Consider the following 13,677-nt stretch of genomic DNA (forward strand, 5'->3'; position numbering starts at 1 on the left):
GCTGTGGGGAGTCAATTTTAAGGCCTGGCCCTTACACATGGCAAAGAGAGGGAATGTGGGGAGTTTAAAATATTTTATGAGCATTTATTTAAAGCATAGAAAAAAGAGGTATTTGAATTTCAAAAAAGCAATTGCAAGCCTCGTTGCAACAATCGGTCTCTCTTTTTCCCCTCCTCTTCTTCTACTTTCCATGTTGCTGCTGCCTCCTGCAAGTAAGGTGGTATACTTTGTAACTTGCTTTTTTTAGGCTTTTTTTAATGTGTTATGTAGAGAGAGAATATTGAGGTTACTTCTTTTTTGCAGAGCACTTTGTAACATACTTACGTGAAAGCTCCAACATTCAACTTAGGTGAGAGCTCCAACGTTTCCTTTTTTTTTTTAATGGTTGAACATGGGTTTTGTTTTTTCTTAGGAAATATAGTCAGCAGCACATGTTCATGTTCTTTGTGAGAGCTCCAACGTTTCCTTTTTTTTTTTAATGGTTGAACATGGGTTTTGTTTTTTCTTAGGAAATATAGTCAGCAGCACATGTTCATATTCTTTAAACTTTCATATCTTTTTTCATGTTTCTATTTTTTTATGTATGTATATAAACTTTAGATAAATACCTCTAAATTTTGTAGGTATGTGTATAAACTTTCATACCTTTATATATCTATAAACTTTCATATTTTTTTTCATGTTTTTAATTTTTTTATGTATGTATATAAACTATAGACAAATACGTCTAGCTAATTGAAGACTATAGACAAATCCCTCTAACCAATTGAAGACGGTCCTTTTTTGGGCATTTACTTTCCATCAAAATTGGAGAGAAACTTGTATACTTTTAAAACCATAGTTTTATCTCATTTTTGGGCTATTCAAAGTTATAGTAAAAAAAAGTGTTAATATAGAGAGAATATGTGTGTGATATGGAGAGATAATAGAAAGGGAGTATGTGTGTGTGTGCATACATTCATACATTTGTATGTACGTACCCACACACATACCTACATAAATACGTTCTTACATATGTACATACATGTGAGTGAGTGTTCTTACATATGTACATACATGTGAGTGAGTGAGAGAGAGAGAAAGTATATGGCTTTCTCAATGCTAGTCAACACCCGTGAGTCATGACCCCATGTTTAGTCCTTAACCAATTTCAACTATAATATCAATGAGTTACATCTTCAATTTTAGGGGTAACACTCAAGCATTATAATAGATTTTCCAAAAGGAATCCACAACACTTTGGTTACAAAATACGTGAAGACAACCATTAAATGGAGTCATAGACTCATAGTTGTTTTTTTTCACTTCTCAAAATGCGGGTCAAAAAGAAACTATGATTGTGACCATCCTCCGGCCACCTCACACCCACGTTTATTTTTATTTTTTTAAATAAAGGCAGAGATTATATTAACAAGAAAGATAGTATTCGGAACTCCGAGATCATCCAAATCACCCCGCGTTTAGAAACGCGCTTTGGAAAAACCATTGAAATATAATTGAAGACTTGAAGCGTTCCTGTTCGCGAGCTGGGTTTGTATTGGGTGGACTTTTCTCTCAGTTTGTGCATTAGGGTTTGTTACCAATATGTTGGCAGCTGTAGTGGCGCTGGGCAATGGACTGCTCTCAAAAATGTTCCAGGCCATAGACCTGTGGCATCAGAGAAAGCAGAATGTCGCTGTGTTGAAGGAGCTGAAGCAATTCGTGAAAGAACTGAAGGAAAACATCCGCGAGCTCCAAAAAAAGGCGATCGGCTCCAGCAATAGCACTGCTTGGTCTTTAGGTAAGCAGCCCGTGCCAAAATGATACTTCATGTACTAGTCCAGATCATACTAGGTGGGGCTTGTATCGATAAGATTGATTCTTCTTTTGAGTTGGGCAGACGCCTTGCAGAAGGACTTAAAGAATGCTGATGTGGTTGCTAAGAAAATCCTTAACAAGGGCTTCATTCGATCCGTTTGGGATGCGAATAAGACACAATCCAAAATACAAGCCCTTCGTGAATGTGTCATGACATCCTTCCAGAGCAGGCTCTTATTCGCCACATTGGACGTACGTAGTTTTATTTTGCAGCATAATACGCATGCTTTATCTTTACAGGCCAAGCTAGATGAATATTTGGAAGGTTACTTGATAATTGCCATAATAAGTGTAATTTGGCATCATACCATGCTAATCTAAAAGAAGATGATTGGGTGCAGCAACGAGTGTTGACCTTTAGAAGGTCATTAATTATAACTCCAGTTATTAAATTAGGTTTTGCGTTACATGCCAGGTGGTAATCGAAAGCAAACAGGAACAAGATGCGTTTCAAGAAGCCATGCTAAATGTGAACACAAAGTTGATGGAGCTCTCTGGCTCTGTGAAGAAGAACGTGCAGGAAGTACTTCGCAATGAATTGAAGCAAGCGCTGCAACCGGTGATGGTGGCATTGAAGTCCCACGGAGAAAGGATCGAGAATGCCATGTTGACTATACGCAAAACAGAGCCACAGACAAGCGAAGCAGAGAAGTTCTTTGCAGATGTGCAATCCTGAACTCACCTAAAGACCATAGATATCATTTTGCTGCAACATCATTACTTTGTTTACTTGTGCATGATTTGTCTAAAAAACATACAGAGATGCATGCATTCGCTTGAGTGGTTCACTTATGAGGCTACTCTTGCAGCTGTGAGATTGATTTGGATACCTGATCAAGGCATGCAGAGCTGACTTATTTTTGATGATCTTGGGAACAGGTTTTGGCAGGGTTGGAGGGCATATCGAAGGAAATTAAGGAAGAAGGCAGCAGCTCAAAGGGAAATGCCAGTAAAGGCAGTGGCTCGCAGTGACTTAAGTGGTACCACGATCCGATCACTTGGGAGAAAATGTGTGACCCTGTGAAGGCAACGGATGGTCATACCTATGATAGGTGGACTATACTACGAAACGCTCCTGATATGGCCAGAAGCCCTTTCACACCGGAAGACCAACGTGTGGAAGTTTGGAGGAGGTAGCGATTACAATTAATTAACATATCATTAGCATAACATTAATTGATAAGCATTAATTAGATGTTACTCAGATTGAAGACGCCATCGCTCACACAGCAGAAGCAGGAGCTACGCTCGTAGTTGATGAATCGTTATCGAATGTGTCGATTGACGTTGGTTACATTTATATAGAAGTAGAAGCACCCATTCATTTGCATCACTTCGTGATGGGCGTTCACACTCGTATAGTGGACACGAGCATTAATTCCAACACTCCCCCTTAATGCGAATGTCCGCATGAGGGTGAATGATGAAATGTGATGTATGCATTATGAATTCATGTGTAATGCTATATATCTTTACATCATGAGTCGATGATGATATAACTGCTTTGGTAATCACAAGGCATTTGTTTTGTGATTATCTCGATATGCTTTTTGTCGAAGTTGATCTCCTTGACAACCACAAGACACATGTTCCAATATGATGTTGAGACATTGTGCTTGGTAGTAACTGCAACATGTGTGTTTCGATATGATGTCGAAACACAAGTTCTTCCACTCTCAGACTTGCCATCCGTATTCTCCCCCTCAAGTCGAGTAGTGGAATTCCAAGTATTGCATTGGGTACATGTCAAAAGAGAAATTAATATATGAGTATGAGTTGAATTATCAAAATATATATGTGATATGATGTTATTTACAAGTGTGTATGTACAATTAAGTTTAATTTGTCATCGCTCAGAGGCTGATTCGTTTTCAGCTTGTCGAAGACCATGTTTAATTTTGGCCTCATGGATGCTGTAGACACTCCAATGGGCTCAATTGCCTCTTTGGGCATAGTTGTTTCCCTCTTGGGGATTCACAATTCTTTGTTTGGGTTGTTGTTTCATGCCACTTTGGGCGTTTAGGGTGGACGATCATATCACCCATAATTTTGTTTTAATATCATACCTCGTGGGTGTGGCCAACACTCCAACGGGTTGATGCCTCTTTGGGCTAACTTTTGGGCTTATTTGTTTGCCTAGGTCTTATATTAGTATCCATTGTAGGACGGACCTCTTTGGGTCTTTTTACGGGTCACTGCCCATTGGTAGGTCTTTGCCTTTTTGTGGGTCTTTGCCCATTTGTGTTGTTTATTTGTTTGTTTGTTGCTTTTAATCACTATTATTATTATTTGAAAAGTTTTTATCATTTTTGTATAAAATGTTATGTGTGCACGCAAATAGCCTGAAAGAGTAGGCATGTTTGCGCTCATGAATAGCCTGAATATTTAGGCATGTTCATGATGTGAGTAAATTATTAAATAAAATTATTTTTATTGCTTACAAATAAAATATTAACTTTTGTTAAAGTTTATTGTTATTATTGATTTGTGTTAATTTTTTTGTTACTATTGGTTGTTCACAAAAAAAATATTGATTTTTAAGTATTGTGGGCTTTTTTTTAATAATAAAATTTATGGTTATTGTTAGTAAAAAAAAAGTTTAGTATAATTAATAAAAGTATCTTGGTTAAAGTTATCTATGTTAAAGTTATTTTATAAAAATAAAATAAAAAAAAAGTTATTGTTAGTTGTTGGTTATTGTTTTTTTTTTAATTTAATTAAAAAAATTTGACGGATAGCGGCCAGCTTCACCTTGTGACGACGTGGTTCTCGGAGGGATAAGCCGAAGGAAGGTTGCATCCATGCGCGAAAGAAGGCTCACGAAGATGCTCAGATAGGAGGGCTTCAAGACGGTCTGTTTGTGTGTAAAGGTCGGCAAGGGATCGCGTGCGAGTAAGAAGCGACGTCGGAAGTGGAGGTGACGACATCGAATATGGGAAGGAGTCGGGCTCTAATGAGAAAGAAGGTACGACTGCAGGAGTAGAAGAGAGATCTTGTAGGTTGTTCGTGGAGTTGTTGGATCCTTGGCAGTGTGCGGGAAGGCGGTGGTCAATTTTGGTTGGCTTGCGAAGGTGGCGGAGAGATTTTGATTGGCTTGCGAAGGTGGCGGAGGTGATGCAGGCCCACACAGGCTCTCCAGAAAAGCAGGCGATGATACCATGTGGAAGTTTGGAGGAGGTAGCGATTACAATTAATTAACATATCATTAGCATAACATTAATTGATAAGCATTAATTAGATGTTACTCAGATTGAAGACGCCATCGCTCACACAGCAGAAGCAGGAGCTACGCTCGTAGTTGATGAATCGTTATCGAATGTGTCGATTGACGTTGGTTACATTTATATAGAAGTAGAAGCACCCATTCATTTGCATCACTTCGTGATGGGCGTTCACACTCGTATAGTGGACACGAGCATTAATTCCAACACAACGGCCTTTTCACATTGCAACAGACGACATTGACGTGCGCAGCCGCTTGTTTCACAGGTTCCCTGAGCAAGAGGAGAAATTTAGAGCAGAGCGCTCTGCCTATAGAGACTCAGCTTTGCAAGCTGCAGACGTTGGGTGGCTTGGAGAGTCTTTGATGATGCTCGACCATGTCTTGCAGTGGGCTCCTGATGATACAGTGTGCCGTAACAAGAGAGATCAAGTGGATCTCCTAATAGCGGGTCAGTAAACATGACTTTGTCGCATGCTTTATGCAATGTCACTTGCTAGTCCCAATTTCCCAATGCTCGAGAAAAGTTTTAAAATTAGCGTCACTTTTCAGAATGAAGGGGTAATAGAGAGTAAACAAGGGACTTTATAACTAAGGTCCGCTTCTCTCTCTCTCTCCAGGTCTTAAATCATCCTTCACCAGGCCGAAGGCTGAATATACATGCTCACACTGCACAGCCTCTAAAAAAGAGAGTAGAAAGAAGGGTGTAGGGGGGGAGGAGAGGGGAGGGGTTAATGTTAATGTTCCCTCCTTTAGGAAGCAAACAAAGAATGTGTTTCCACATGATAGAAATGTAAGCAAGAGGGCACTTGATGTGGTGCGCTCAGATGTATGAAGGCCGACCAAGACGACATCAATGGGAGGATGTCGCTACTATGTATCATTCATTAATGACCACACAAGGAAAGTGTAGGTGTACTTTATGAAGGAGAAAAGTAAAGTGTTCAATCACTTTCAGAATTTTAGAATATTGGCTGAAAAGCAAACAGGTTTGTAGGTTAAGTGCCTAAGGTCAAATGGAGGGGGAGAATACTTCTCCAATGAGTTTACTATGTACTTGAAACAACATGGAATTCAAAGATACTTTACATGCAGGTACACTCCGTAACAAAATGGGATTGCTGAGAGGAAGAATAAGCACATTGCAGAGGTTGCTCATGCATTGATGGCTGAAAAGAGCATGCCTCATCATTATTAGGCCGAAGCAGTTGTTGCGAGATTGTAATTTACATCATGAACAAGACCCCCACAACAGCAGTGCATGGTGTGACTCCAAAGGAGAAATACATTGGTAGAAAACTAGATTTGTCACACTTGAAAGTGATTGGATGCATTGCATATGTACATGTCCCTGATGAGCTACAAACTAAGCTGGATCCAAAGACTAAAAAATGTATTTTCATTGGGTACTTACTTAAAAGCAGAAAGGGTATAGATGTTGTAACCCTATCACACATGAGATGAGGGTGAGCAGCGATGTTGTGTTTGATGAGATGAGGAGTTGGTATGTTGATGTAAAAGACTCCATTGGGGCCGATCCACACGAGCATATGGTTGCAAATAATGTAGGGTAGCAATCACAAACATTGAGTGGACCAAGAGAGTCCTCTAGTAGTGGGTCTACTAATAGACCATGGAGTGACAGACTACTACATCAAAATACCAGTCTTGCAAATACAAGAGTTCCATCACATAAAGGTAAAGAGAATATTGTTGAACCTCTTGGTATGCCTGATGCTTCAGCAGGGCATTCACATGTAGATGAAGAGTCTAGTGGCTCAGAGCAGAGCCTTGATGTGGAGTTTGGGATTCCAACAATTAGGACATCTCGTATGAGAAGAGCTAATGCAGCTACTAAGAGGACACCATAGACATATCCAGGACCATGCAGGTCAAACAGGGTAAAAAGACAAGTTCAGAGATTGATGTATGATGATGGCTATGTAGCTCGCCATTATGCATATATGGCAAAGGTTATGCAGGATGTTGAACCTACATATTTTGAGGATGCTATTGGGTATACACTTTGGGATAAATCCATTGTTGAGAAAATGGCTACATTGGAAGTAAATAAGACATGGAAATTGGTGCCTTTACCTGAAGGAAAAAAGGCTATTGGCTGTAAGTGGGTGGACAAGATGAAGCACAACTCAGATGGAAGTATAAGAAAGTACAAGGCTAGATTGGTAGGCAAAGGATATGCACAGACACATGGGATTGATTATGAGGAGACATTTGCACTTGTTGCAAAGATGGCAATCGTGCGAGCTGTGATTGTAGTGGCTATGTCAAAAGGTTGGATTTTACATCAAATGGATGTTAAGAATGCATTCTTGCATGGTGAGCTACAAGAAGAGGTGTATTTGGACTAGCCACTTGGCTATGAGGATTTGAGTAACCCAGACTATGTGCAGGCACTGTGTAAAGCCTTGTATGGCTTGAAGCAGGCACTGAGAGCATGACATGACAAAATCGCAAAGTATCTTATCACCATTGGCTTTTGTATCGTAGATGTAGATCATTCACTCTATGTGCTTAAGAGTGATAGGGACATTGTGGTCATCACCATCTATGTGGATGACTTGATTGTTGGGGGTGACAATGAACAGGAAGTTGAGCATGTGAAAAGTCTCCTCAAGTAGAAATTTGATATGGACTTAGGTAAGCTGAGATATTTTCTTGGGATTGAGGTCATTAGGGTGCCTGAGGGCATATGGCTATCATAGCGACAGTATGCATTAGACATGTTGTCCAAGTATGGTATGGCTTGTTGTAAGCCCATCTCTGTACCATTGGATCAGAATGGCAAGCTGAGTGCAATGTAGGTGAGATTTTAGAGGATGCCATTATGTATAGGAAGATAGTAGGTAGCCTTATCTACATGACGATCACCAGGCTGGATTTGAACTACACAGTTGGATTGGAGAGTTAATTTATGTAGGTTCCTTGGAAGCTACATTTGGATGGTGTGAGGCATACATTACATTATGTGAGGTCCACTATTGATTATGGTCTCTTTTATAAGCTTGGTGTAGAGCTGCAGGTGTATGGATACACAGATGCAAATTAGGCTGGTAGCATCTCAGATAGAAGATCTACCAGTGGGTTTATGTTTTCTTTTGGGAGCGCTGCTACTACTATTACATGGAGCAGCAATAAGCAACCAACCATTGCCTTGTTAAGTATAGAGGTAGAGTATAGGGGTGCTACAATGGTAGCATGTGAGGTAGCTTGGCTTCGTAAGCTACTTGGAGATATGAGGCTACATGTGGACAAGAAGGTTGTCATTTATTGTGACAACCTTAGTAGCATACAATTGGCCAGGAACCCAGTGTTTCATACACGGATCAAACACATTGAGGTCTATTACCTCTTCATCAGAGAGAAGGTCTTGGTAGGTGAGATAGATCTTATGTATGTTAGCACAGAGGATTAGGCTGCTAACATTTTTACCAAGGCCTTGGGAGCTGAGAAGCTTCTCAGATTCCGTGACATGCTTAGAATGATAGAGATAGATTTGAGCTTGAGGGGGAGTGTTGAGATGTCAAGCTCAACTAGAGCTGACACTTACGACATGCTTGGGTAACCATTCGTCATTTACATCGACTGGCGTATTTGGTAGTCGACATCGGACGGATCTTCACCACAGTGATTCCACAATTGGACTACACTACCTAGTTTACCCACCTAGTTATGGCATACTTATCATGCCAGCTCATCTACCTAGTGTGTTCATATTCTGGACCGCATGTACATAGTACTCTAGTACTTATGTTTGGTTATCACTTATCTTTTCTAGACCTCTTTTTTGCGTGAAGAAGAAGAAGAAGACTTTCAGCCTTCCATCACTATGTGTTGTCTTCTAGGGTTTGTGTATGTGTGTGCTTGCAAGAGCTCAAGCTCCCCTTCTTCCCCCTATCTTTTCATTGGAAACCTGGCCTTCGAGAAACTTCATCGAACACTAGGAACCCAAGGGCCTCCAAGCAGTGGCTTATGGCTTGATATCTGAAAGGTCTTCCAAGGCTCACCTCTTGGAAGTAAGCGTGGGATAGTCAACTTGCCTAATAGGGCCATGCTCTAAATAGATGGATCGATGATGCCTAGACCTCCTCGGTGCTAGGGCTAAATGATCACTCTTTAAGTCACCTTGGTCCTTGAGGATTGGCCATCATTCTCTGACCAAAGAAAAGGATCAACTGTTGTACCTGTCATACACATGCAATGGAGAAGGCCAACCTAAGGTCCACTTTCCACACTACTCAGTTCAAAGATAACCAATTCCACAGCACTCAATGTTTGAACTCGTTAGCAACCACTTATAACTTAGCACTAAGCTCAACCTATGTGTAAATCACAATCCAGAAATCTGTGTTAGTTTTTGTCCAATTCTTTAGTAATTGCTATGCATATTTCAACCAATTTTGAAATTTCAATCTCATGAAAACCGGTCCAAAAAGACTTCATAGTTTAAAGATTATTAAACCTTTCATAATTTATCAACCCTCGGCTGGAGTGTTATTGTGTGGTGGGGACGCTTCCAAGCTGCCGAGAACTTTTTGCCCTCATATTATAAAGGTCATAAAACCTTTCGCTATTGCATGCTAATTTATCTATCCTGTGCTGGATTGCTAGCTTTTGGAAATACCTTGGTGTGGTGGGGCTGCTTTGAGGGGCCGACCTCCCGCTGCCCATTTTACAAATCTCCCGGGGACCCTAGTTGAACTTGTTGGACTTGATTTTGTTAACAGGAGGTCTTCCCAACCCATGCTCATGGATTTTGACTATACCCCATCTACCCCCCACCCAACACACACATACGCTTAAAAGCAAAAAAGTTTATAGTACTCAACGAACAATCCGAGTTTTGTAGGGAAGATATGTAAATTCCCTAAGGTAAGAAAGCATGACCTAGTGGGCATGTTGTTGGTATGTACTTTGCTAGATTCCCAAGGTTCCAAACTCCCTGCCAACTTGAACCTGTACTTATACGCTAGATTAGCATATTATCATAGATGCATGATAGCAACCACACTAATATGTATCCATAATCCATTTCTTTGTGAATATCAGTCATATATATAACCAAAATCAAAGTGTGGCAACTCTTTCCCGATGATGGATAGGTGGTTGCCATGGTTAATGCAAGGCTTGATGAACATCGAACACAACACAAATCTTTGTCATCTCCAATAAGAAAACATAGGCGGCACTATTGTCAAAAAGTAGTTGCCTAACTTTGATGTAGGAAGCATGAGTGCGTGAGTAACTATGATGTGAGCTATGGTCAAGAGTGCTGGAGTGACTATCAGGCATAAGAAGAGTTTGCAGCTTTTCATGGGTATGTCACCGTATGCCTTATTGATACTTCTTAAGTACGGTCATCAATACTAATTCATCAAATGGGAAAAAAAACCATGCTACACAAATTCACATAACCATTCATTTTATCAAAATAAAAGAAGTTAAACTTCAAAGCACAAACACACGAGCCACATACAACAACAAATGCATTGTGGACACGAGATCCACATACAATACCACAAAAGCAACCACACAGCTGGAAATTTATTCGACCACACGTTTCTGAAGGCAGTCAACAAGTTCACTTCTTCATTTGATACTTCTATGCTTTCACATCTTTTGACACAAAACCAAATTTAAGAAAAAGGTTAGACTAGTAGTGTTTTCTATGCTTGTTACACCTCAAGTGTCATGTTTGCAAAAATTTCATGACGACGGTGGTGATTCGTTGACTGTTTAATGGCAGGCAACAACATCGTGGAAAGTGAACTCGTACAAAATATGGAAGCTGGACAGAGTTCGGCAGAGCAGATAACTGCAGTTCACGACTCCGACTTCTCTGCATCGATGACTCAATTTCCAGCACTCGATCTCTATGAGGATTACGGGGAGATGTGGCAAATAAGGGAGCGGGATGATTACCCTACCGTCGTACTGCGGAACTACGGAGCCAAAGTAAAGCTCAACTTTGGCCACGACCGCCGTGGCTTCATGGAAGAGCCTCTTCCCAGTCGCCTGGAAAGCACTACCTGCGATCCAAACGTGCTTCACTTGTCCACCAATGGTCTCTCACTGCGTCTCAGGGCACCTGCGGATGGCGGCACTAGGTGCTCAGTCATTGGCGCCATAATGGCAGACAAGCCGGTGCCGATGCGGACGGCGCTCTTCTACTTCGAGATCACGGTAGCGGATCCAGGGCATAATGGGTTAGTAGCTCTTGGTTTTACCGGCACAAGCAGCTTCTGCAAGGATAAGATGCCAGGGTTGTACAACAACTCCTGTGGTTACCGTGGGGATGATGGCAAGCTATACCAGGCCGGTGATGCGGAGGGAACACCCTTCGGAGCCGTTGCTGTGGAGGGCGATACAATGGGAGCTGGCATCCACCATGGCAACAACGAGATTTTCTTCGTCAAAAACGGGGTTCTCATCGCCACGGTCAGCAATACACTCACGGGTGTAGTAACACCGGTGGTGGGCCTGGGCTCGTTAAACAGCCAGGTAAAAGTGGATTTTAGTGGCTTGAATTTTCATGCGGAGGCACGGCCATCAAGGCTCGTCGTTAGCCCTTCATCCTCCAAATTAGTAAACCTCACCCCCGATGGGCTCACAGCTTGCTACGTCGGCCGTCGTTCTGAGCTTCGCGTTGCAGCACTTCAAGCAGACCACGTCGCATGCTTTCGTTCATATGACAACTACTACTTCGAGCTCACCGTAGTAAACAGCGTCAAGCGTGGGTCCATCGCCATAGGCTTCACGCGTCAAAATGACTTCCGAGCCGACGAGCACCCCGGTTGGTACCCCAACTCTTGTGGTTACCATGGAGACGACGGTATGCTGTTTTCTGGCAAAGGCTCTGGCAAGAAGTTTGGGCCAACCTTCTCCGCCGGTGACACTGTGGGCGCTGGTATTGACAATGATTCCCATGTCATATTCTTCGTCAAAAATGGTGTTTTGGTCGGCCAGCACAAGATGCAGATGTCGTGCGCTTTCCGCCCTATCATAGGTTTAAATAGCCCAAAAGAGAAGGTGCGCCTCAACTTTGGCCAAGATCTGTTTGTCTTTGATAGTAGCGGCAAGCGCACAGATTAGTTCCATTCAAAACCATGGACGAGAATGAAGATCTCATCTAGGCGTTTCCCCCTTCGGTACTGTGTGTAAAGCCCATTTTAATAATTATTTTGTAGTTTATTTGGATTATCGTCCACTGAATGCAATTTCATTTTTATTGGCCTACCTTTGAAAATACTTCATGCAGTTTTATTTTTAGTTTTGGTGAAATGCCACAATATTATTATTTTATAAGAAACATTACATAAACACTAGCTACAAGTTGGCCGCAAGAAAGTTTAAACAACTTTTCTTCTAATCTTTTTAAACTAGGTACAACATGAGCACCCTCAAAATCTCTTCATCTGTGAACTAACAAGTAGCCTCAACCCGTCTTCAGATGGACACAAAATTTTACACAATAGTACATTGGAAGTTCTTAAATTTGTGCATTGAAACTTCTTAAATTTGACGGGTCTTGCTTTTGATGCGGCATAAACAACTAGCCATAGTTGTGCAAAGAGGGACTTAATGATAACACAGGCTTTGAGAGAGAGAGAGAGAGAGTAATACTTGGAAGACTCAAATTTGTGTTGAAGGCTGAAGTTACTGTTTATGCAACATAGCATCCACACACCTGGGTATAATTAGCAATGAAAAGAACACACACAATACATGGCAATCGCAAATTCAAATTCTCGTATGGACATCAATTTTTCATTTATCTCTCTCTACCACCTAGAATGGTTGAAATATTTATTGTGGACCTCCCTCTTTCTCTCTCGGGTTCATACATGGCATCTTACTTTTTTTCCCTCTTTTTTTTTCATTTTTATCACGTGGTAAATATGAACATTAAACAATTATGATTACTATTATAATCCCATGCTCTTCTACAATGCTAAGCATATTATATTCTTATTCTTATGCTTTTTCAAATGTAATAAATACTATTTCAAAACTCTAACATGTTGCAACTAACATAACACATATACAAAGATGTGTCATAAAACAAAGTTGCAATATATACAAAGATATTATTGTAGAAAAAAAGGCTCCCAGAAAAAGAAGACTAATGGATCTAGTTCCTAGAACCCTAATCCAATCATCGACGTTTGCAATGACGATTGGAACGGCAATGAACATTGCGCATAACATAGCGCTCTGCCACATAAGTCGGAGATTCCAAATCACCATCTCCAATAGGAAGAGGAAGTGGACCTACACATAAAAAGAGATATTAATACAATATAATTTGTATAATTAAAAAACCATTGAAAGAATATTATTAAAATAGATGACCTAATAAAAAAACCATTACTACCAATATAAGAAGCCCTTGTCCCAATTGTCACATAGACACCACAAAAAACTCATAATGTATTAATGAAATCTTCTTTTCATGACATGCGTCAGGAATCAAATAACCTACAAAAGATGGCATCCCTGTATCGTAGTAGCCATCCCTAGGACTCCCGAAAATGACCTCCCTTTTATATTCATAAACACCGCAATCCTCCTTAGAAACA

The 13,677-nt window shown here is 40.7% G+C and overlaps 1 protein-coding gene across 1 annotated transcript; it reads left to right on the top strand.

The window, feature by feature from the left end:
* The first annotated feature begins 1,475 nt into the window (after positions 1 to 1,475).
* LOC147603637 (uncharacterized) lies at positions 1,476 to 12,334 on the top strand. Its single transcript, XM_086795944.1, has 8 exons — positions 1,476 to 1,780; positions 1,880 to 2,049; positions 2,273 to 2,521; positions 2,737 to 2,825; positions 4,728 to 5,034; positions 5,107 to 5,187; positions 5,264 to 5,528; positions 10,845 to 12,334. The coding sequence occupies exons 1-8, from the start codon at positions 1,585 to 1,587 to the stop codon at positions 12,188 to 12,190; spliced, it is 2,703 nt and encodes a 900-aa protein (XP_086652070.1). The 5' UTR covers positions 1,476 to 1,584; the 3' UTR covers positions 12,191 to 12,334.
* The last annotated feature ends 1,343 nt before the right edge of the window (positions 12,335 to 13,677 follow it).

The sequence above is a fragment of the Cibotium barometz genome, chromosome 63 (genome assembly GCF_041138505.1).
Source record: "Cibotium barometz isolate CiBa-2024 chromosome 63, ASM4113850v1, whole genome shotgun sequence".
Lineage (NCBI taxonomy): Eukaryota > Viridiplantae > Streptophyta > Polypodiopsida > Cyatheales > Cibotiaceae > Cibotium > Cibotium barometz.

Bases quoted from the DNA above. Each gene is read 5' to 3' on its own strand.
- LOC147603637 (XM_086795944.1), top strand. From the start codon at position 1,585: ATGTTGGCAGCTGTAGTGGCGCTGGGCAATGGACTGCTCTCAAAAATG. The intron at 1,781-1,879 runs GTAAGCAGCCCG...TGAGTTGGGCAG, and splicing joins TAGCACTGCTTGGTCTTTAG to ACGCCTTGCAGAAGGACTTA. The intron at 2,522-2,736 runs GTGCAATCCTGA...TCTTGGGAACAG, and splicing joins CAGAGAAGTTCTTTGCAGAT to GTTTTGGCAGGGTTGGAGGG.